The sequence below is a fragment of the Chlamydotis macqueenii genome, chromosome 6, assembly GCF_036417535.1.
Source record: "Chlamydotis macqueenii isolate bChlMac1 chromosome 6, bChlMac1.mat, whole genome shotgun sequence".
NCBI lineage: Eukaryota > Metazoa > Chordata > Aves > Otidiformes > Otididae > Chlamydotis > Chlamydotis macqueenii.
In genome coordinates, this window is record NC_141561.1 from 45,144,069 (window position 1) to 45,165,684 (window position 21,616).

At 49.1% G+C, this 21,616-nt stretch overlaps 1 protein-coding gene across 1 annotated transcript; it reads left to right on the forward strand.

Annotated features, from left to right (window-relative positions):
* The first annotated feature begins 24 nt into the window (after positions 1–24).
* On the forward strand, positions 25–17,238 carry LOC147600381 (E3 ubiquitin-protein ligase RBBP6-like). Its single transcript, XM_086751273.1, has 14 exons — positions 25–190; positions 1,210–1,309; positions 1,507–1,545; positions 2,127–2,163; positions 3,725–3,769; positions 4,909–4,997; positions 5,100–5,196; positions 6,035–6,174; positions 7,184–7,350; positions 8,096–8,199; positions 8,647–8,781; positions 16,050–16,166; positions 16,592–16,652; positions 17,156–17,238. The coding sequence occupies exons 1-14, from the start codon at positions 25–27 to the stop codon at positions 17,236–17,238; spliced, it is 1,380 nt and encodes a 459-aa protein (XP_086607399.1).
* Positions 17,239–21,616: the final 4,378 nt, after the last annotated feature.

Consider the following 21,616-nt stretch of genomic DNA (forward strand, 5'->3'; position numbering starts at 1 on the left):
AGGACACACCGCCTTGCCCTCACCATGTCCTGCCTGCACTATAAGTTCTCCTCCAGCCTCAAGTACCACACGCTCATCTTCAACGGCCTGCACATCTCCCTGCGCGACCTCAAGCGCCAGATCATGGCCCGGGAGAAGCTGAAGGCGCCCAACAGCGACCTGCAGATCACCAACGCCCAGACCAAAGAAGGTGCGTGGGGGCGGCGGGCGCGGGGTGGGAAGCGACAATGGGATTCGCCCTCCATCCCTAGCTGGGACTTGTGCTGGGAGCCCCACAGAGCTGTTCCTTCCTCGCGGCTCTTCTGACAACCACCGCCAGAGCTGTGTTTCAGCCACACAGCCAGGCTACAAGTGCCCGCGCTTCATGTGCAACGTGGAGAGCTCACTAAGGTTTTGCTTTCCGGGAATTCTTCAGGGAAAATGATACGGAAATGTGGGAGGATATCTGATAAGAACAGGCTTGCCAGATTTCTTTGAAATCTGCTGGAGGAAGCTGAACGGGATGGCAATGGAACAGGTGGCTGACTTGAAGAAAAACAGCGGGTTTGGTCACTTAACTTTGCCTTCAACTTCTTGTACGCCGCGGCACTGGAAAACTGGTTCTGTGGCTGTTGCAGAAACTGCTCCCCAGCAACATTTTGGGTCAAGAGTGCAGCTGTGAGTTGGAATCTCAGCAGAGCCCTTAAAGCCATCGTGCACTTGAGTGTTGGCTGCCTCTGAAGGACAGTTTGGCATTTCTTGTTAATAGAACTGCTGCTGTACACCAGGGACACTGCCACGCAGATGCTATGGAGCATCAGTTCATCATTCATTTCTAACCGTGGGTGGTTTTTTCCCTGATAGTGCACGGTAACGGTGTCGGGCCGGTACTGAAGTTTTGCGGCAGAACATTTATGGTGAATATAAGCAAGAAGGATTCTTAGAGAAGTCATAAATTCATTTAAATCTGCTCAATTCTTGGAGCTGATAATGGGTTTGTATTACTTAGTATGATGTTTCCGTTTGGTGATCTGCCATCTTGAGGAGCTTGAATGTGATTGGAGACTTTGGGATGGGATTTTCAGAAATAATGAGACTTGTAAATTGTTTTCACTCCTTGAACATTATCTTTTTTCCTTTAGTTCTCTGGCACCCTTACAACAGTCTTTTCTTTAGAATGTGTTCTAGAGTTTTTTATCTCTTCCTGATTTATTCCTGTATTGCTTTCAGAATACACAGATGATGATACCTTGATTCCGAAGAACTGCTCGGTAATTGTGAGACGAATCCCTGCTGGAGGAGTTAAAGCTCCCAGCAAAACCTCTGTCCCGTGAGTGTCCCTAAAGCATTGTATTCTTTGGTAGCGGGTGCAGTCTGTTCACTTTTTCCTGGATATTGGCGTACAGAGGCATTCAGATTTCTCTTTCCTGTTAAAGCTGCTGTTAATTTTTGTTGTGATGGGGTAGGTTCGATGTCCCAAAGCAGACGGACATTTTTAAGCCTGCTGGGACAGTACGTTTGTCACAGGACTCCTAAATCACACCAGATCCTAGGAACTGCTGTCAGGTGACATTTCTACTCCTGTTTTCAGCCCATACAGCAGATGTAACCCATTTGGTATTTTTGGCGCTGCCATGGCTAAATATGGTCAGGTGACTGATCTTTTTGCGCTAAGTACACTTGCCCTTCGCAGTGTCTAGGCCATCACTGTTCTTTCTTAGAAACTCAGTTCTGTATCTGGTGCCTGTTTGTAACACCAGGGATCTACAGCTTGGCTACAGTTACCTTCCTGGTTTGATGGCTGGTTATTTAAGAACAGGACACTGTAGCACAGATTTCCTGGTTTTGATACTTAGAGAGCAGAGGCAAAATACCTGAGGACTTCCTCTTGCCCTGTTGTGTTCTGTCCCTGGAAGTCTTGGAATAATTTGTGACAGAGTAGAATTGGGATGTTTGTGGTTGTTTTTAGTGGCACTGGATGTTCCAGGAGAGAACAGTTTATGTATATGAATAAATTCCCACATTCGCTGGGCTATCAGTACATAAGGTGCTGATGTTGAGGCTTTATAATCTGTCTTCACTGCTTTCTGTGGGGTACAAGTGCTTTATTTCAAGTTCTGATCACCTTTCTTTCTTTCTTTTTCTAGAAGTCCAGCTGAGCCAGTGAGCGGAACACCAAAAGCAGTATGTAAAAACACACTCTCACACTTGTTCCTACACACCGCGCTTGATTCCATACCCACATACACACATACTTGTGCACTTTATATAAAACACACACACACCTGTGTCATTTTTGCCATTTTCACTTTGTGTCCTTCGCTTTTGTTTTAAATACTTTTTTTTTTGCCTAATGCAGTTTACAGACGTTATCAAAAACCACTGACAAACCACTCTTGTTAAAGTTGGTGCTGTTCCTTACATGGGACTTGAGGTTCCAACAAATACCAAACCCAACACATCCCATCCATGTTGAGAACAGTTCTGTGAGGCTAACTGATTCCTTTTCACATCCTTCAATACTTGGGTCTTTATTCCTAGAACTGGATAATTGAAGTGATGTTGGTTGGGCCCCTCTGAGGGCTTAAACTTCTTTAATAGATTGCGGTGGATTTAACTCGTTGCGACACAAAGTGGTCTTCTACAGCTCTGCATTTGATCTTTCCACTTTATCTGATGAAGCAGTTCAGTTTAGCAGTTTGTCTGCAAATGAAAATATCTAAAACCCAGTGTGGAGATCTTGCTGCAGGGTTAGAGCCGGGTGCACCTGTGGGTAAAATCCCCGTCGCTTTCCTGAACTTCTGCCTGCAGCACATTTTTGGATCTGGGTGACTTCAGGGTTGATGCTGCTTTAATTTCCCAAAGGTGAAGCCTTTCTTTAGTGTACTGCCACTTGGAATTTACCCGTGGAGAAGGGACAGCATTTTTCTTCAGAGTTGACAGCACTGCCATTCGGCTGCTGAAATATAAAGAAGTAACAGAAGGAGATACTTGACTGGTGATGGTCGAGATCTTGATTTGTCACTCGGGTCGAATACTATGCGTAACTACGCATTTCAAAATAGTCCTGATAGCAGAAAAGTTACTAGGTGGTGTTTTGTATTTTTCACCTTTCTTTTAAGGATAACTGCTTTCTCTTCTCTGGAATGGTGAGAGGCGTTCCTCTAACCCTGGATCATTGGATCTGATCCTGGATAAGCTGTCATCTAATCCAGAAGTTCATGAACAAAGTATAAGCTTTTGTGCATACTTGCTGCTTTTGATATTTGTTTAGGAGAAAAGAGTGCCACCACTTTCGTAAGAAAATCAGACTGTTGCCTGCAGGCCATACAACAACTGCTTCCTGAAAAAGGACAAGAACTAATTAACAGTTTCTGAACGGTTCCGTTTCAGTAACTGGTCGATGATAAACTGTTTAATGCTGGACTCCAATAGACAGCTTTCCTAATTTCTTGTTTGCTTTCCGAGGATTGGGCCAGGGTCCCTCTCCGAGATATTCTGGAGCAATAGGTTGATCCCAAGCGGGTTTGGTTATTTTCATTTCTTCTCAGGAACCACAGAGGCACTCTTCAGCGGTCATAGGCTGGGACTGTGTTTTGAACAAACTCAAATGACAGCAGGTTGGAAATGCCTCTTTCAGTGACACTCAGAGGACAGAGTGCAGACGTTCAGACTACAGCAGAGGTTCACTGTTGCTGTGTTTTGCTTGTAGAACTTGACTATGTGTTTAATGTGTTGTGAACAGGTGCACGGCTCTTCCGCATCGATTTCTGTGTCCCAGCTTACACAGGTATAGATATGTTCTGTCAAATACTTAAAAGAAAAAAAGTGTTTGCTCGGTGTTTTTAAATGTTATACGGTGATGTACAGCTGTGTGTATATTTGATGCTGTCGTGTAAAGAGTAGTTCTCAGTTTGGGAAGACACCTGAGCAGCCTCTACATAAGGCTGCATAACATCAAGTATTTCAGGAAAATTCAGGAACACGACACAGAGCAGCTCAAAAGTGTTGCTTTAACCTCTTTAGTGCAGACTGGCAGTGCGTGCGGGCAAGGTGCTAACAGATTTCTGGTTTATTATTGCTAATCAACAGTCACTCCCTTACACCCTGCTGGTATCCGGACCAGTGTGTCATGAAAACATTTGAGCAAATACTGCTTAAAAAAAAAACCCAGCTGCCTTCAATAATGTGAACACGTAGTTCTGTGTAAGGTTGATGTTACAATTTGAATGTTGAAAGGACACAGTCAGCTGGAACAAAAACCTGCAGGTTGTGCTAACTGTCGTTAAATCACTTAATGTGAAGACGTTAGTAGCGGGGGAACGCACAGTTTGGCCTGCCTACAGCACACGGTGGCCAGGTTTCTACTGAAAAGAGTATTTTGTCCTGATGAGGGATTATAAAAAACCTGATTCCTTTTAATGCTTCTGTGTCTGAGGCTGAATTTCAGCAAGCAAAAAACAATTTTCCTAGTCTTGTGTGTCCTTTTATTGCTGTAAAATGAAATAAAGATACAGGCATACATCTTTCTCAATTCAAGGTACAGTTGATACCTTCTCCTTTGAATATCTGCAGATAAATTCCAGTTTAAAAATACTGGAGAGTAGAAATTGTTCTACGCACAGCTTCTCTTTGAAGAAGGCTGGATGGGTCACACACGTCTGTGTGTAAGGGGCAAACAGAGCCCAGGGTTCTGAGTGCCCCAGAGCGCTCTTTTCCAGGGGGTTCACAGGCACAGAAACACCATGTAACGGCGTAAGGACCCCCAGAACACCGTCGGGACACCTGTGTTTTGTATGAGCAGCTGTTTCTGCGCAAGCGCAGCCAGCGCCGTGCTGCTCTTTACAGCAGTGGGTGAGTGCTGGTGTCGTTGGCTGTGTGGGCTGAAGGGTGTTTCTAATGTGTGTCAAATAATTCCCCGTTACACAGACTGCCAACCTGGCTGAAGCCAGTGCCACCGAAGAAGAGAAGATAAAAGCTATGATGACGCAGTCTTGCCGTGAATATGATCCAGTCAAGTAGGTGTTGATAATGTCAAATGTGTTCTTTGGAGCCTGTGGACAAATTGTAGAGAGACACATGCATACCTTTTTCTTTTTTTTTTCCCAAAAAACTTCTAGTTACGTGAAGAATCCCTTGGCTGCCCCTCCACCATCATATACTTGCTTCCGTTGTGGGAAACCTGGCCACTACATAAGGAACTGCCCAGCACATGGGGTAAGACCGTGGGGGATTTGTGGTGTTACCAAGCTTTTAATTTTTGTGCCGTGGCACTTAGGTAACAAATCCGTGAATGCTCACGTTAAGAGTTGTTTCTCCTGGGGTGAAATACAGAGCTTATACGGCAATGCTGCAAAGGCCTTCAAACTGGAAGGGAAACCTGGAATTATCAGTGTAACTGTTTTGGATTTTCTACGTCATGGACATTAAATTTGTCCACAGATGTTTCTCTGTGAACTTTCGGGCTTATTTTTCTATATTTCAGTATTAATGGAAATTTTTCTGGTTTTAGGTTTTTTTTTCAAAGACCGTTCACAGTTTTTAGTATTTTGTGTAAACACAAGATGTTTCTGTTGACCCCATCTGTGGAATATTTGCTGATGTGAATTCCACAGCCTCTGGTTGAGCATTCCTGCCATTTAGCGTTGGGCACTGAATGGATATGCATGAGGTGTGAATCCAGCCTTCCTACAGAGACAGTGAATGTCAGTTTCCCCAGTGACTGGTTCAGAGCACTGAACTGAGCTCTCCCTCTGAACTGCGCTTTGCAGGAGGAGCGGGTTTGTGTCTCTTCTCTGAGTGGAAGGAGCCAAGGGATATCTCACCCTTAGGAACCTGAAGTTAAGCCAAAGAACATCGACTGAGTTCAAAGCACTGCTCAAGGCTTTGGGTCATCCTGGCTATAGTCATTTAGGAAATAAGTATTTCAGCCGAGCAGCCCCTACGATAGGTGAAAGGAGAGGAGTAAAGGCTTTGCCGCCTAAAATCATCATTGAAATGTCATTTTGCGTGTGGGTGTTAAGATGAGAGATGTCTGCGTTTCTTTTCTTAACAGGACAAAAAGCTGGGGTCTGTTCCCAGACTGAGAAAGAGCACAGGAATTCCAAGGAGTTTCATGATGGAGGTGAAAGATCCCAGCACAAAGGGCGCGATGATAACCACTGATGGAAAATACGTCATACCATTTATTAATGCGTAAGTATGGAATTAACTGGACTGACCAAGAAGCGAACGAGGGAAAGCATGCGTAGATGTCCGAGTGGCAGTGCAAGCCAGCTGGCCAGGCTGTGTCATTTCGAGGGAGGAAACACTGTCGTTGTATCCTCACCTTCAAATCCGGGATCCTTTCCCATATGGAATTAGGGTGGTACCAACTGCTCGTGCCCCTGGAAGTTGGTTAAATTGCGGGTACGCTAAGGATCTGTCTGTCTGCAGAACATTTCAGTAGAGTTTCCAGGCAAGTCGTTCTCATTGAGAGCTCGTTTTGCTTCTGGTTGATCTTTCAAAGGCTTCTTGCAAAATTTAACCAATTGCTGTTGGACAGAGATTTCCTCCCGCTCTGACTTTGATCAGATCTCATGTGTGAAGCAGACTGAGGTTTTCCTGTGACTCTAAACTAAAAAAATCCTGCTGTGTGCTGAGAAGAGTGGCTGTTTGACAATGCACGTGGCAGCACTTCCGTTCTTCTGTCACGGATCTCCTTTAGTGGAAGCTGTGACATAGACTTCTGTCATTTATAAAATGTAGTTGCACAGAGATAACTTTATCCTGAGCCTGCAGTTCACATTTCCCCTCTGGCAAAGGAGAGGGGGGTTCGTTTCACCTGATTCCTAGCTGTCCAAAAGTTATTTTCCTAGTCTGAGCTAATCTCTTAGTTGATCCAATGAATGGGAGAATTCTGCAGAAGGAAAATTGTTCCTCCCTCCCTCTTGTAGTGCTGTCGCTGTAGAAAAGTATTTTGAACAACTAAGCCTGTGTTTTGGAAGGGGAATGTGCAGGGAGAAGAATTCCATCTGTTATTCAGGACATGGTTTAGTAGGCGTGGTGGTGTTAGGTTGACAGTTGGCCTTTATGATCTTGGAGATCTTTCCAGCCTTAAAGATTCTATGACTCTATGATCTTGCTGTGGTAAAATCCAAAGCTTGGAAATGTTTTCCTTTACCCATCTTTAACTTTTGTCTTTTTCCTTCCCCAACCCCCCCAGGGAAGCTTATGCTAGAGGAAAGAAGGAGAAGCCTCCTTTTCTGTCAGAGCAGCCACCCTCCTCCTCCTCAGATCCCGTTCCAGAGGAGCTGTTGTGTCCCATGTGCAAAGAGATCATGACTGACGCAGCTGTGATTCCCTGCTGTGGAAACAGTTACTGTGATGAATGTGAGTGTTACCCCCATGTTTGTTGATTCAAAAGATCACATCTGACCTTCTGAAAGCAGATACAGGAGATAACGGCTGTACTTGGAGACCAGTTCTGTTTCACACTGAAGTACACTGTGACTAGGAAAGGTCTCTTCTTGTATAAAGGAAAAAAGGCAGAAAGCTTTTTTCCCTTTTTACCTGTTGTTAAATCCTCTTTACATGTGGAAAGATGAGTGGGAGGAGAGTGCGGAACTGTGCAGGTGATTACAGCGTGAGATCTTGAAAGCATTGAGCTTGTCCACAGCCCGTTCTCTCATACAGAATTCTGTAGCCAGCTCTGGTGATTTCCTGTGGTCTGCAACCAACAGATAGTCAGGCATTTAATGCACATTCTTCTCCACGGGAGAGCTGGATAAAACCCTCAGAACTGGAACCTACTAATGTTTTTTGAGATGTGTTTTATTCGTTAATGTTGAGCTTGGGGACCGCTCGCTGTACTAGACAGCTGAAAAAAGTCGAGTCAAAACACCAGGACAGAGCCTTCTCCACAGCTTCCAATGTTACAACAGTGAAATATCAAAACCGTACAGGTATTTGCTTCGTACTAGACATTTTGTACGCTGTTGGACAATTAGAGCTCCATGCTCTCCATTCAAGACCACATTCACCCATTAATCAGAGATGTCTTTTTATCATTGGTTAGAACTCACAAAATATCCATGGTTGGGCTAAAATCTGTGTTGATGATTCTAATTCTTCACAGGCATTAGAACAGCGCTGCTGGAATCTGAGGAACACACCTGCCCAACGTGTCACCAGACAGACGTTTCTCCAGATGCATTAGTTGCCAACAGGTTCCTACGCCAGGTAACGTGATGACGTTTCCGTAAACTGTTTGTCAGAAAAGTCTACTTGCAAACAGCTGGCAGGGAAGGAAGCATTCACTGACACGGCCTTAAGCAGGGCTGGATTGAATACGGCTCAGTTTCCTGCTCAAGTACATGATCTGCTGTTACAGAAGCTCACAACGCTGTGGAGGCCATGGGGCAAATTCAGGTCCCGCTGTTGTTTAACAGGATTGCCTCCCTTTCAAGTTTGGTGTTAACAGTGAAGGCCCTCAAAGACAGAGACTCTGCGTTGCCAGTCATTGATACCGGTGTTTAATGCCATCTGTTCACACCTCTGTGTGTTGATTTATTGTAGGGCTGATAGCACGGACAGGAATACACAAGGGGTTGTACCCTGTGGAGGCCTTTCTTCGTACATCTCCTGAAGTTTCCTGTCACCTCTTTGTAAATGTTTCTCTGCCTCTAGGCTGTGAACAGCTTCAGCAACGGAACTGGCTACACAAAAAGGCGCTCTGCGCAGATTCGGGAGCCGCAGCAGCAGCCGCCGCCACTGCCACCACCTCCACCACCACTCCTGGCTGTTACCCCTCCTGCTGCTCTGGTGAGTGCTGCTGAACTCGCTACATCTTCCTCGCTGTCCGTCGGCAGTGTGTTGGAAGAGAAGCTCAGTTTTATGTCAACACAAGCAGCGAGTCTTGTATTTCAGTAGAGCTTATTTTGCAACTCTTGCTTGTATTCACAGGGGCTGTCAGGCTCCTGCACTGAGACAGCCAGCACTGCCGAGTCTGCTGGGCCCCCCAGGACAGCCCATACCCACAGCTGGTAAGTGACAGGAACTTCAGAATTTCTTAAATAAAAAAATCTTCAGATAAACTGAATGGGATTTTTTTTCCCTTTTCCCTCTCCCCACTCCAAAAGGTCACCCCATGAGAGCCACTGCAGTTCACTGCTCAGGTGCCAGACCGGGCTGGGAACGGTAAGTGTTCTACAGAAATGCAGTAGGTGACTACTTGTCACCTGTTAAATGAGGCCGTAACACATCACTTATACAGCAGCTGATTTATAATGGAATACGTATGCGCAGAGAGCTGTGGAAAATACAGGTGGTAATTAATTTTTAAATGGCTTAATTGGACTTGGCTTTAACAAAGGGGTTCTGTGCTTGCAGTAAGATTATTTTACAAAAACCTCTGCTACGTGATTGAAAAGAGGACTCTGAACAATGAATACTTTTTGAGCAAACCATAATTACATATAAAAACTAAATCTAATTAAAGGATCAGGTGGAAAGCCAGGCTTTTGATTGCTGGCTGAACAGGGCTGTAGAAATTGATTTCCCAATAGAAATTGGCCTCTGACATGATTCCTTTAACAACTTAGCCGATACTGCTGGAGCAAATGATTGGAAAATTCCACACTGTTATTTTAGGACAACTTCAGGGATGGTGACTCAACCACTTCCCCGGGCAGCCGGTTCCAGTGCCTGACCACCCTTTGGTGAAGAGATTTTTCCTGATATCCAATCTAAACCTCCCCTGGTGCAGCTTAAGGCCGTTTCCTCTCGGTTCCTCCGTGAAGGAGAAGCAGATTGTCTAGAAGGATCAGGAGGAGTTCCACTCCACCTCTCTGTCGTCAGATGCAGTGGATGGTTCAGGAGATCAGCAGTGATGGCAGTTTCATGTGTGGGTTGCCAGCTCAGATACGGCAGCGGTTACAGGTGACGGACAGTTATAACTGGGCAGCAGTTGTTAAGGAACAAGCGTCGCTTTTGCTAAAGCTTCTCTGTAACGACAGCCTTCTCCTCCCGGCAGCCGTGAGGAGGCTAGAAACTGAATAGCTGTGGCTGCTGGATTTCCTGCGTCTCCCTGTTCTGCTTGTAAGCATTGCCTCAAAGCACCGGGGAGGAGATACATGAGAGAAATTGTCTTCATTTCCTCCTTTCTGTATCTCCTGTGGATACATGGAGAGATTTTAACCGGGACTCTCTCTTAGTCATGCTGTCAGGGTCTTTCCTAGAGCAATGGCATGGAGTCGTATGACGAGAGGCGGAGTGTAGAAGCGTTACGATATGATTTTGCTTGAAATGCGATCGCTGTCCTTGGTCAGAGCGAGAGGTATGTGCCAGATTTTGCTGGGACACCTGGCTAGAAGTGTTGATCAAATAGCCCTGTATGTAGGATTGCAGGACAAGTATTTTTCACCCCGTTCCAAGCACCACCTAAGTATGAAGCGAAGTAGACTAAGCTGGCCTTTTAGAGTTGAGCTTTACTGTCTCCAGGCTAAATCACGTTTTCTTGGTGTTTGTTACTGCCCTGTAGCCGTTAGGACTTGCTCTTTTTCTATCTTACTGCAACACAACTGATTTGCACTGGATGTAGTTGTGGAGCAGTGAAAAATGTGCACGTTCACATACCAGTAGCGGCCAGTATGCACCAGTTTAAATCAGTCAACAGCTATGGTCGTTCATGGGACAGACCATACATACACTGACCCTTCCTGTTTGCTTTTCCACTGACAAAGCAGCAGTTGTGGAGAGGTAAAGAAACCAAACCAAATTTGGGAGGTAAAGAACTGGGGAGAGTGACTGTTTTGAATTAACATCATCTATTTTTTGTGTGTGCTGTGGTTTTTTTAAGATCCAAGTCTCCTCATCTTGCTTCATCTTACTCTTTCAGCTACTCCAATTCAAGATCAAGTTCCTCCCGCACTAACTCCTCCTCTCGATCACTTAGCCATTCCCGTTCCCGTTCCTACCTGCGATCACCACCTCATCCAAGAAGAGGCAAAGGGAAGAGCCGTAACTCTCGTGCCAGGTCAAGGTCACGTGGCTCTCGCCATTCCAGATCAAGGTCACCCCCCTACAGAAGATACCGTTCACGATCGAGGTCCCCAGGGTTTAGAGGTCGGACTCCCACTGAACGGACTGTACCTGAAGGGGGACGAGAGCGGGGGAACGTTAACAGATACAGAGGTGTTCCACCATATCACAGGAAGGCTTATGAAAGAAGGAGTAGCCATAGAGAAACAGTGTGAAACAGGAGTAGAAACAATATGGAAGAGTAGTATCCAGTTTCATTATTAGTATGTCTTAAATTCCTTAATTTTGCTATAGCCTTACTAATGTTTTGTGGGTTTTGGATGTGTTTTGTAAACCGTTTCAGTTCAGACAAATTAGTAATGTATCTGTAAAGTGTTTTGTAGATGTTAATGGAAATTATTTTGTAGATGTCGATCGCGATTATGTTACTGTGGGGAAAAGACTGTGTATATGAGAGAACCATTTATTAAAATTTTGAAACGAGTTGGAGTCTTTGGTGAATTAATGCATATGAAGACGAAACCATGAGTGGTTGATCTGAGCGACAGGGGCTTGAAGGTCCAAATAACTGACAGTCACTCCCTTAGACCCTGCTGGTGTCTGGACCAGTGTGTCATAAAAACATTTGAACAATTCTACTTAACAAAAAAAAAACCCAACTGCCTTCAGTAATGTGTTCTGCATAAGGCTGATGTTACAATTTGTATGTTGAAAGGACACAGTCAACTGTAAAAACCTGCAGGTTGTGCTAACTGTCGGAAAATCACTTAATGTGAATGCAAAATTAATCTCCCAGCTCCCAACCTGTGTGTCCTTTTATTGCTGTAAAATGAAATCATGACACTTGCATCTGTCTTTCTCAATTAAAGGTGCAGTGGATAGCTTCTCCTTCAAATAGTCTGCACCTTAAATACCAGTTTAAAAATGCTGGAGACCATAAATTGTTCTACGCACAGCTTCCCTTTGAAGAAGGCTGGATGGGTCACACACGTCTGTGTGTAAGGGGCAAACAGAGCCCAGGGTTCTGAGTGCCCCAGAGCGCTCTTTTCCAGGGGGTTCACAGGCACAGAAACACCATGTTTCGTACTTCAGCCCTGACCGGGACCAGACCACGCAGTCTCTCTCTCGTTCCCCCACCCTCCGAGAGAATAGGGGGAGAACTGGTAAACAAAAAAAAACCAGCAAAAACACGTGGGTTGAGATTGAACAAAAAGTAAATTTAACAGCAATAACAGAAAAAAAAACCAAAACAAAACAGTGATGGAATACAAATACAGTATAATGGCTTACAAATCTCCACACCCAGTTTCTTCCAAGTAGCAGGAGGCTCCCCTCAGCACCCTCCTCACTGACACCCTGAGCAATGTCAGACGGGATGGAACAGCCCTTGGGCTCAGCTGGGTAAATTTACCCCAGCTGTTGGCTCATTAGTTAACTATCCCAGCTGGGTGCCCCAGCCATAGGGGCCACCAGCTCCAGTTCTCTGCACAGCCCAGGTGAATATTAACTCTGCTCTAGCCAGAACCAGGACACCCATATGCGCTGCCGCACTGTGGCAGGAGATTGCTGCCCGGCTGGACAATCTGGTTGTAAAAGTCCGTCACATAGATGCTCACGTACCCAAGAGTCGAGCCACGGCAGAACACCAAAATGACCAAAGGATGGATCAGGCTGCTATGATTAAAGTTTCCCAAGTGGGCCTAGACTGGCAACACAGGGGTGAGCTATTTTTAGCTCGGTGGGCCCATGACACCTCGGGCCATCAAGGAAGAGACGCAACATACAAATGGGCTCGTGATCGAGGGGTGGACTCGACCATGGACACTATTGCACAGGTTATCCATGAATGTGAAACATGCGCTGCTATTAAGCAGGCCAAGCGGTTAAAGCCTCTTTGGTAGGGAGGACGATGGCTGAAGTATAAATATGGAGAGGCCTGGCAGATTGATTACATCACACTCCCACAAACTCGTCAAGGTGAGCGCCACGTCCTTACAATGGTGGAAGCCAGCACTGGGTGGCTAGAGACCTATCCCGTACCCCACGCCACTGCCCAAAACACCATCTTGGGCCTTGAGAAGCAAGTTCTCTGGCGACATGGCACTCAGAAAGAATTGAGCCAGACAACGGGCCTCATTTCCGAAACAACCTCATAGACCCCTGGGCCAAAGAGCACGGCATCGGGTGGGTATACCACATCCCCCATCACGCACCAGCCTCTGGAAAGATTGAACGGCACAATGGACTGCTGAAAGCTACACTGAAAGCAATGGGTGGTGGGACCTTCAAAAATTGGGATAAACATTTAGCAAAAGCCACCTGGTTAGTCAACACTCGGGGATCCATCAATCGAGCTGGCCCTGCCCAGCCAGAGGGCAGAGGGTGATAAAGTCCCTGTGGTGCATCTAAGGAGTATGTTAATTAGATTTAGATATGTCCTCCTTTTGAAGGCCCGAATCATCATTTTTCATTGCCAACCTTCATGTTTAGGGCACAAAGCCTCATTTCTTAGTCCAAAGCTGCATCTTCAAGCCACACAATCCTATTTAAAGGGCCCCAAATCCTCAATTTAGAGACTAAATCATCACTGTTCTGGTTTTGTTTAGCGAGGGGGGCCTAAGGTGGCAGCTTCTATCGGAAACTGCTAGAAGTTGCTCCTCTTTGTTCAGTGGACTCGGCCGGGACGAGGGCGGACCCGCTGCTGGCCAAGGCCGAGCCAATTGGTGTCAGCACGTTCCATGATAACGCCTCTGCCGTAACACATTTAAGAAGGGGAAAACAGACAAAAAGGAAGTAGAGAAGATGTGAAGAAGCTGAGCAGGACAGAGAGGGGGAGGCGCGAGCCTCGTGGGCCTTGCAGGTTTCACCCTCTGGCCTCCCGCCGGGCGGCGACTGGGCCCGACTGGGCCCGGCCCGGCTGAGAGAAGTGGGGAGGAGAGGAGATGTGAATGAGATGTAAAAACGTCCTGAGAGGTGTCTGCCAGCCTGTTGTGAAGAATTTTCCTTGTGAGAGGAATGGAGACTGCGTAGTTTGGTCCCGATCGGGGCTGAACTACGACAATCATTTTCCGGGTCCAAGGGCTCATTTCAGTGTCCAAAGACCCAGTTTTAAGGTGCAGTCACATGTTTTTAAAGTTCAAACTTCAAGTCTCATTTTTAGGGCCCAAACTCTCATTTTGGTTGTCCAAACAGTCATTTTCAAGATCTAAATTCTCATTTTTAGGATACAAACCCTCATTTAGAAGATCAAACCCTACTCCAAAGGTTCAAAGACTCATTTTAAGGGCCCAAAGTATCATTTTTATTGCCTCAACTCTGATTTTGAAGGTTGAAAGGCTCTCTGTTAGGGTCCAAGGCCTCCTTTCCAGGTCCAAACACTCTCTTTAGCTCCCATAGCTCCCATAGTCTAATTTGTAGGATCCATTCTGGAATTTTTAGGGCTTAAAGCCTCTTTTTTTTTTGTTTTCTTACAATATGATAGAATAGAGTATTTAAGTTGGAAGGACCTACAACGATCATCTGGTCAAACTGCCTGACCAGTTCAGGCCTGACCAGGTTAAAGCTCGTTAATACCGACACTGCCCAAGTGCCTCTTAAACACTGACAGGCTTGGGGCATCAACTTCTCATGGCCAAAGTCTCATTTTTAAGGTCCAAAGCCTCATTTTTATTTTCCAGACCTCAATTTTGAGGGCCTGAACTCTCTCCTACAGATTTCAAAGCCTCGTTTTTATGGTCCAAACCTTCACTTTAGGTCCAATGTCTAATATGTGGCCTGACTCCTGATTTTCAGGGTCAAAGCCTCGGGGTTAGTTTGCAAAGTCTCCTTTTTAGAGCCCAAACATTGCTTTAAGACACTGAAGCTCATTGCAGTGTCCAAAGCCTCATTTCCGTTTCCAAACCATCCGTTACAGGGCTCCAAGCTTCATTTCTGGAGTCCAAATTCTCTTTCACAGGGCCCTAACCCCACTTTTACAGCTCAAAGCCTTCATTTTAGGAATCACAACATTATTCAGGCCTAGAGCTTCATTTTAAGCGTCTAAACTCTCATTTTTAGGGCAAAGCCCACTTTTTATAGGTCCAAAGATGCACCGAGAGAGTCTGCACTCTCACTTTTGGCCTGCAGGAAAGGCGGCAAGAGTGGAAAAAGCTGGGCACCCTGCAGGGGCGGGGCAGGCTGGCTCCACCAATCACGCCGTGTGGGAGAGCAGCACGTGATGATTGATAAGCTGTCTGACCCGTCATTAGATGGGAGGAGCAAGGGGGAAATCCCAGGCAGCCAATCAGAGGAAGCATTGCCCCAGGTGGAGGGCGGGCACTGCAGCCCAGCAGCCTCACCACCCGGGGACAATCACAGCCAGCATTGCCTCAGGGCAGGACCAAATGGGGGCAGAGTGACAGCCCAGAGGACCAATCCCAGACAGCATTGCCTCAGGGCAGGCCCAAACGGGGGCAGAGTGACAGCCCAGCGACCAATCCCAGGCGGCATCCCCTCGGGCGCAGGCCGAGCACCGCCCCCGCGCGGCCGGGCCTGGTCAGCAGCTGCGCAGGACGCCAAGGACGCCGTGAGGGTGTGCGGGCGTAGAACTGGCAGTGCCAGCGCCCGGCGAGAGCTGAATCTGCCGCTGCCGTGAGAGAGCGTGAAAGCTGTGTCTGCACAGACAGGAGCAGCAGCAGCAGGGCTGAGGAGAATCCCCGTCCCTGGCGGGGCAGGGGCAGCGCGGGGACAGAGGCTGAGGAAAAGGCTGCGGCGCTGAACGCCTCCTGCGCCTCATCTGTGCCGGCGAGCTGTGCTCAGGGTGCCCAGCCCCCGAGCCAGAGACCGGCACGGGGAGCACGATGCAGCCCCCACCCCCCGGGGGAAATGGTCAGCGCCCTGCGACCGCACTGCGACACACACAGATCTGCGGGGCCGGGCGGGACCCGCCCGTTGGGGCTGAGGGTGCTGGCCGAAGCGCTCGGCAGGCCACTTTCCACCACTGCCCAGCAGCCCTGGCCGAGCGAGGAGGCCCCGGCTGACGGGAGGGCAGCACGCGTGACGCCCGTCCACAGGAAGAGCCACAGGAGGATGCAGGGAAGCACAGGCCTGTCAGCCTGGCCTCAGTGCCGGGGAAGGCTGTGGAGCAGATCAGCGTGAGTGCCGTGGCCTGGCCCCGACAGGACAGCCAGGTGAGCGTTGTGAGCTTTTCTTGGCCTCAGAAAGTGTCATGGCTGAGGGAAGGCTGTGGGAACGTAGTCACGGACCCCCGCTGCACGCTAAGTGAAATCATTTATTGTTACAGCTTATGTGCTTATCTACCCTCCCATCGCCCATCCACCCCCAGATGTCCTTTCTCTTGTTTTCCTTCTCTTGGAAAGTCCCTTGTTTCTCATTCTCGTGGCTTCTTGTTTCTCATTCCCGTGGCTTCTGATACTCGTCGTCCCCAACAATTCCCCCTTCTTGTTTAAAGTAATTTTCTACTACAGCATTCTTCTGCTGTTACAGACATAACAACTGCAGCAACCTCCTTACCTACAAAGCCAGTGACTAGTTTTTTGCAAGCCTCTGTTGAAACAAGCCATAAGTTCTGCTGACAATGTCTTGTATCCTAAAGCTTCCCTTCTCCTGCCATGGCTTCTTCCTGCGAGCAGGATTGTATCCCTCCCCCAAGGACGGTGCGCTTTCACTGGCACCGTACTGGCTGGAGAAATACCCACATCTCCCCTGCTTTGTTTCTGAGAAGAGGCTTGTTCCAAGGCTTTATCTGTTAAAGTCTGCACACATTTCCACACGCACGGAATGCAGATAAGAAATGCACATCTAAAAGGAATGAATGAGCATCCTACAGCTACTTGTAGTAAGCTTTTGTCAACCCACCAAAAAGATTTCTGGATACATCAAAGCCATCCCTTTGTTGCCGTTTCTGTACTCCTTTTTGCAAGTTTTGAATGCTTTTGTGAATGGATTCCGAATGATCAGACAGATTCACGCAGCAAAGCCCATCAAAATCCTGGCAACCGTGATTTTGTGCTCATAATAAAAAATCTATTGCTGCTCTGTTCTGTTACCACCCCGACTACACCGGAGACACCGCCGAGCAGGAGGGTGCTTATCAGCAGGGTCAGGGCAGAGAAAGGAGGGAGGCGCAGCACCTTCAGGGCTCCCCTGTTGTTCGCAGAGTGCGCTCTGGGCCCTGTCTCTCTCCTGCGCCCCGAGCCACCTCTGTTTATCCCCTCGGCAGATTCAGAGGAAGAGTACTGACCAGACGCTGCTGCACGCGTGGCCAGCGCACGCAACCAGGCCTGTCAGATGTGCTCTGCAGGCTGACAGCGGTTCTGTTTTGTACAGTAGCGTCGCGTGCAGCACCTGCATCAGTCAGCAGCGCTGACAGCGCCGATGCAGTTGCATTTGTTTGCTTAGCAAGCCAACAGCCCAATTTATTTAGCGTAGCGAAGCCTGGGCACTTGCCACACCAAGTGCAAAGACTGGAGCAGCAATAATTTCACTTGAGTTCCCAAACTCTGTATTGTCTTGGCAGTCAGATTCAAAGCTACGTGTACTTCGTTTAGGTCTTTTACGCTGTAAAATCACTGCGTTATTGGGTGTAAACATCCCCAAGGTTCCCATGGTGCAGGGCCCCCCATATGGGAGGGCATCCCTGCCCACGCACGGTCCCCACATATGAAAAACCCCCCATCAGGGCGGGCACTGGAGTAGTGCTGGGTTTTGATAGTTCCCTACACATTTCTGCTTTCCGTGACTGATGTCCATGGAGCTGCCACACAGCTCGTTAACAATCCGACAAACGCGAGGCAGCCTGGAGCGCTGGTCGTACCCATCGCGCAGGGATCCACGTGTTCACTGCTGCTGTAGAGACACAAGCGTATCCTTTTCCCCACGTTACAAGAGGGAACGGTCCTTCCCAGTTCCCTGCTTCCAGATTCTGAACCATCCCCGGAGCTTGCCCTCGGATGGCCTCAGGTACAGGAGACGATCCAAAATGTTTCTGTATTGGGGAAGAATTGTCACTCCAACCATTTAGACAACTGAGCACATACATTGCTTTCGCTGACTTTTCGTTTGCAGATCTCCCTTCCGTTCCCCCTTCTTGTTCTAACAGCATATTTTTAAGTGTGCCATAGGCGCGTTGAGTGACGGCCTGTCCAGTGGGGTTGTGCGGGATACCAGTAACATGCTGGGTGCCCCACAGAGCAAGGACGTTTTGGACTGCGCGAGAAGCATACGCTGGCCCGTTACCTGTTTTGACACGCGTGGGAACCCCCATGAAAGCAAACGCTGACGTCCAGTGTTGGCAAACATCTTGAGCACGTTCTCCTGCATGAGCAGAGGCAAACAATAAGCTGGGATGGGTGTCGATAGTTACATGCACGTATTTGTGTGGGCCCAATGACGGGACGAGAGTTATATCAGATTGCCACAATTCTTGAGAGCACAAACCGCGCGGATTAACCCCATATCAAGGGGGCGTAACTGTGTTCTGGCAGCTGCTTCAGGAACGCACAGTTGCCCGAGCTTGTTCCCGTGTCAGCTGTAGTTGTCGTTGAAGGGCTGCAGAGTTTTGGTGATAAAATTCATGGGACAGCTCAGCCTGCGTGAGTGTGTTTGGAACGAGGGCCGCGTTAGTGAGAGCATCTGCTCTCGCGTTACCTTCTGTGACAGGTCCCGGTGCTGCAAAACTTCTGAAACAAATGGTGCAAAACCTTCGAAGTGTTGCAAACCCCTTATGAATACCAGCTCGCTGCTAGGAAACCCCGTACCCTTCCATCTCGATCTGGGTATCGAGGACTTCAATCAGCAGAATTATAATTAATAACAATATCAATGGTTAATAATAGGAGAATACTTAATCAATGTGATTCTGGAATATAAATGTAGAGTGATTTTACTAACCATAGAAATATAGGGTTAAGTTTTATATATGAAGTATCCTTACCTTAAGGAACATAAAACTTCCTTATCTGAGAAGGATGGCACCTCCTTATCTTAGATAATTGGCCCATTGTGTTGGGGAAAGTTTGGGGGTGGTAGAACGAGGCCCAGGTAGGTTGTTTGGGCTCTAAGCCATCACTTTTAAGCCAGAAGATTCAAGGAAAAGATGACCTTGTTCTCAGGACCACATACGGAGATTTCAAGGATGGGTTCGACCGACGAATTTGAGGAGGGGGTGTCCTGACGACCCCCGAGACCACCAGAAGACCCCTGACTCAAATTACTGAGCATGCGCGAATGGGAGGAGATGTATTATAATGATTTCTCGGAAAGTTGATGTTTATGCGTGACATTTCTCGTAAATCTATTGAATATGTATATCAAATGTGTATTTAACTGTGCTGTTGGATGAGACAGGCGTGCACGCTGGGTGGAGCGATCCCCGTGTGCCCAGCGCTGCAAGAAAGAAGTGCCTGCTTCTTAACTTCTCATTGCTGTTAAGGAGTTCTATTCCGGATTTCGGTAGCAGCCCGAGTCACAGTACCAGCCAGCGCAACCCCCCAGACGAGACACTGTCCACGTGGACGGAAAACAGGTCACAGGGATGCGCTGGAGGAGCCCAGCGCTCGGCCCTGAGGGGCAGATCCCAGCAGAGCCCTACGCACAGAGCTGCGAGCCCCGCGTGCTCCCCTTGGGCACAGCTGGGAGCGGTGCCCGCCGGACTCCCTTTCAAAGCCCCCCAGCAACAGCAGCTGCTGCCTGCACGCAGCCTTGGGCCCTGCCCTCACGCGCTCCCCGCAGGCAGGGGCTGTGTGGGACCCCCAGCTCAGCCCCCAGGAAGCCAGCAGACCCCCTTGGACCCATCTCAGTCCTGGCTACGCCCAGCAGAGACAAAGTCTCCGCGGACACAAGGATGACCTCTGGACGGAGAAACAGGCAAGGAGGGAGCAGAGCAGGCGCATCCCGACACCCGCACGGCCCTGGCCAGAGCCACGCACAGAGGTGCTGAGCGCAGCGCCGGGAGCAGGACAGGCGGGCGCTGCTCCTCCCCTGCCGCCCGCCGAGCCGGGCCTCCCCACTCACAGGTCTGGCTGTGCTCCCTGGAGAGCAGGTAGTTGGCGAGCGGCGGCGTGTGGGTCAGGCACTGCAGGCCGGCGTTGAGGAAGCAGGTGTTCCCCACGTTGTGCAGCCCGGCGCCGACTGGGTACATCTGCTCCCACTCCATGGAGAGGCGCTCCGCAGGGAAGAGCACCTTCTGGGGTGCGGGGATGCCATCTCCCACGCTCCCCGACTCACGGCCGCTGCCTGCGGGGAGAGGGGCGGTGAGCCGCAGGGCTGTGAGCGCGGGGAGGCTCCCCCTCGCCCTCTCTGCCTACCCTGCTTGCCGGGCAGCCCCTCCTCGGGGCCGCGCTGGCCGTCAGCGGCCTCAGCCTGGGGGCCAAGCAGCGGGTAGAATCATAGAATCATAGAATCATAGAATAGTTAGAGTTGGAAGGGACCTTCAACGGTCATCTAGTCCAACCCCCCTGCAAGAAGCAGGGACATCCCTGACTAGATCAGGTTGCTCAGAGCCCCATCCAGCCTGGCCTTGAGCGATTCCAGGGATGGGGCATCCACCACCTCTCTGGGCAACCTGTTCCAGTGCTCTACAACTCTCATTATAAAAAATTTTTTTCTCATATCCAATCTAAACCTACCTCCTTCTAATTTAAACCTATTACCCCTTGTTCTATCACAACAGGCCCTACTGAACAGCTTCTCCCCATCTTTCCTGTAGGCCCCCTTGAGGTATTGGAAGACTGCTATCAGGTCTCCCCGGAGCCTCCTCTTCTCCAGGCTGAACAGCCCCAACTCTCTCAGCCTGGCCTCATAGGAGAGGTGCTCCAGCCCTCTGATCATCTTTGTGGCCCTCCTCTGGACCCTTTCCAACTGGTCCATGTCTTTCTTGTGTTGGGGGCTCCAGAACTGGACGCAGTACTCCAGGTGGGGTCTCACCAGGGCAGAGTAGAGGGGCAGAATCACCTCCCTAGACCTGCTGGCCACGCTCCTCTTGATGCAGCCCAGGATGCGGTTGGCCTTCTGGGCCGCAAGGGCGCATTGCCCACTCATGTTGAACCTCTCATCTACCAACACTCCCAGGTCTTTCTCCTCAGGGTACTTGCCCCGCAGCTGCTCCCACGGGCAGGAGGAGCCGCGGCTGGCGGGCTCCAACTCCATCTCCTGCATCAGCGCCTTCTCCACGAGGCAGCCAGCAGCCCACCCAGCTCCCCCTCCTCGCCCGCCTCCCTGCGGCCCAGCTTCAGCGCCTCCTCCATCTTCCTCCCGGTCAGGATGATCCAGTCCAGTGGCCCTGGCTGCACAGCCAGCAGACAGGTGACCGGGCGTGGCCGGACTGTTCTGTTTGGTTCCGCTCGTGGCGCCAGGCAGCGTCTTGTCGGGGCAACGGAACGTGGCCTAGAACCACCGCTGGCCCAGCCCCTCTGCTTGGTGCCCCTAAAGCCCTGGCGGAACGCTGAGGCCGGGGCACCGCAGTCGCCGTAGCCACCAAACACACCGGCCTGGCAGCGCTGTGTGCCAGACAGGGAGCGGAGGCCGAGCCGGGGCTGCGTGCCCCAACTCAGAGCAGAGCCCACGGCCCTGTGTGCTGCGGTAGGCGCCGCTGCCGAGGACACACCGCCTTGCCCTCACC

Excerpts from the sequence above, each read along its gene's own strand:
- LOC147600381 (XM_086751273.1), top strand. The coding sequence starts at position 25 with ATGTCCTGCCTGCACTATAAGTTCTCCTCCAGCCTCAAGTACCACACG. Across the intron at positions 6,175-7,183 it reads GTCATACCATTTATTAATGC|GGAAGCTTATGCTAGAGGAA; the intron begins GTAAGTATGGAA and ends CAACCCCCCCAG. Across the intron at positions 8,200-8,646 it reads CCAACAGGTTCCTACGCCAG|GCTGTGAACAGCTTCAGCAA; the intron begins GTAACGTGATGA and ends CTCTGCCTCTAG.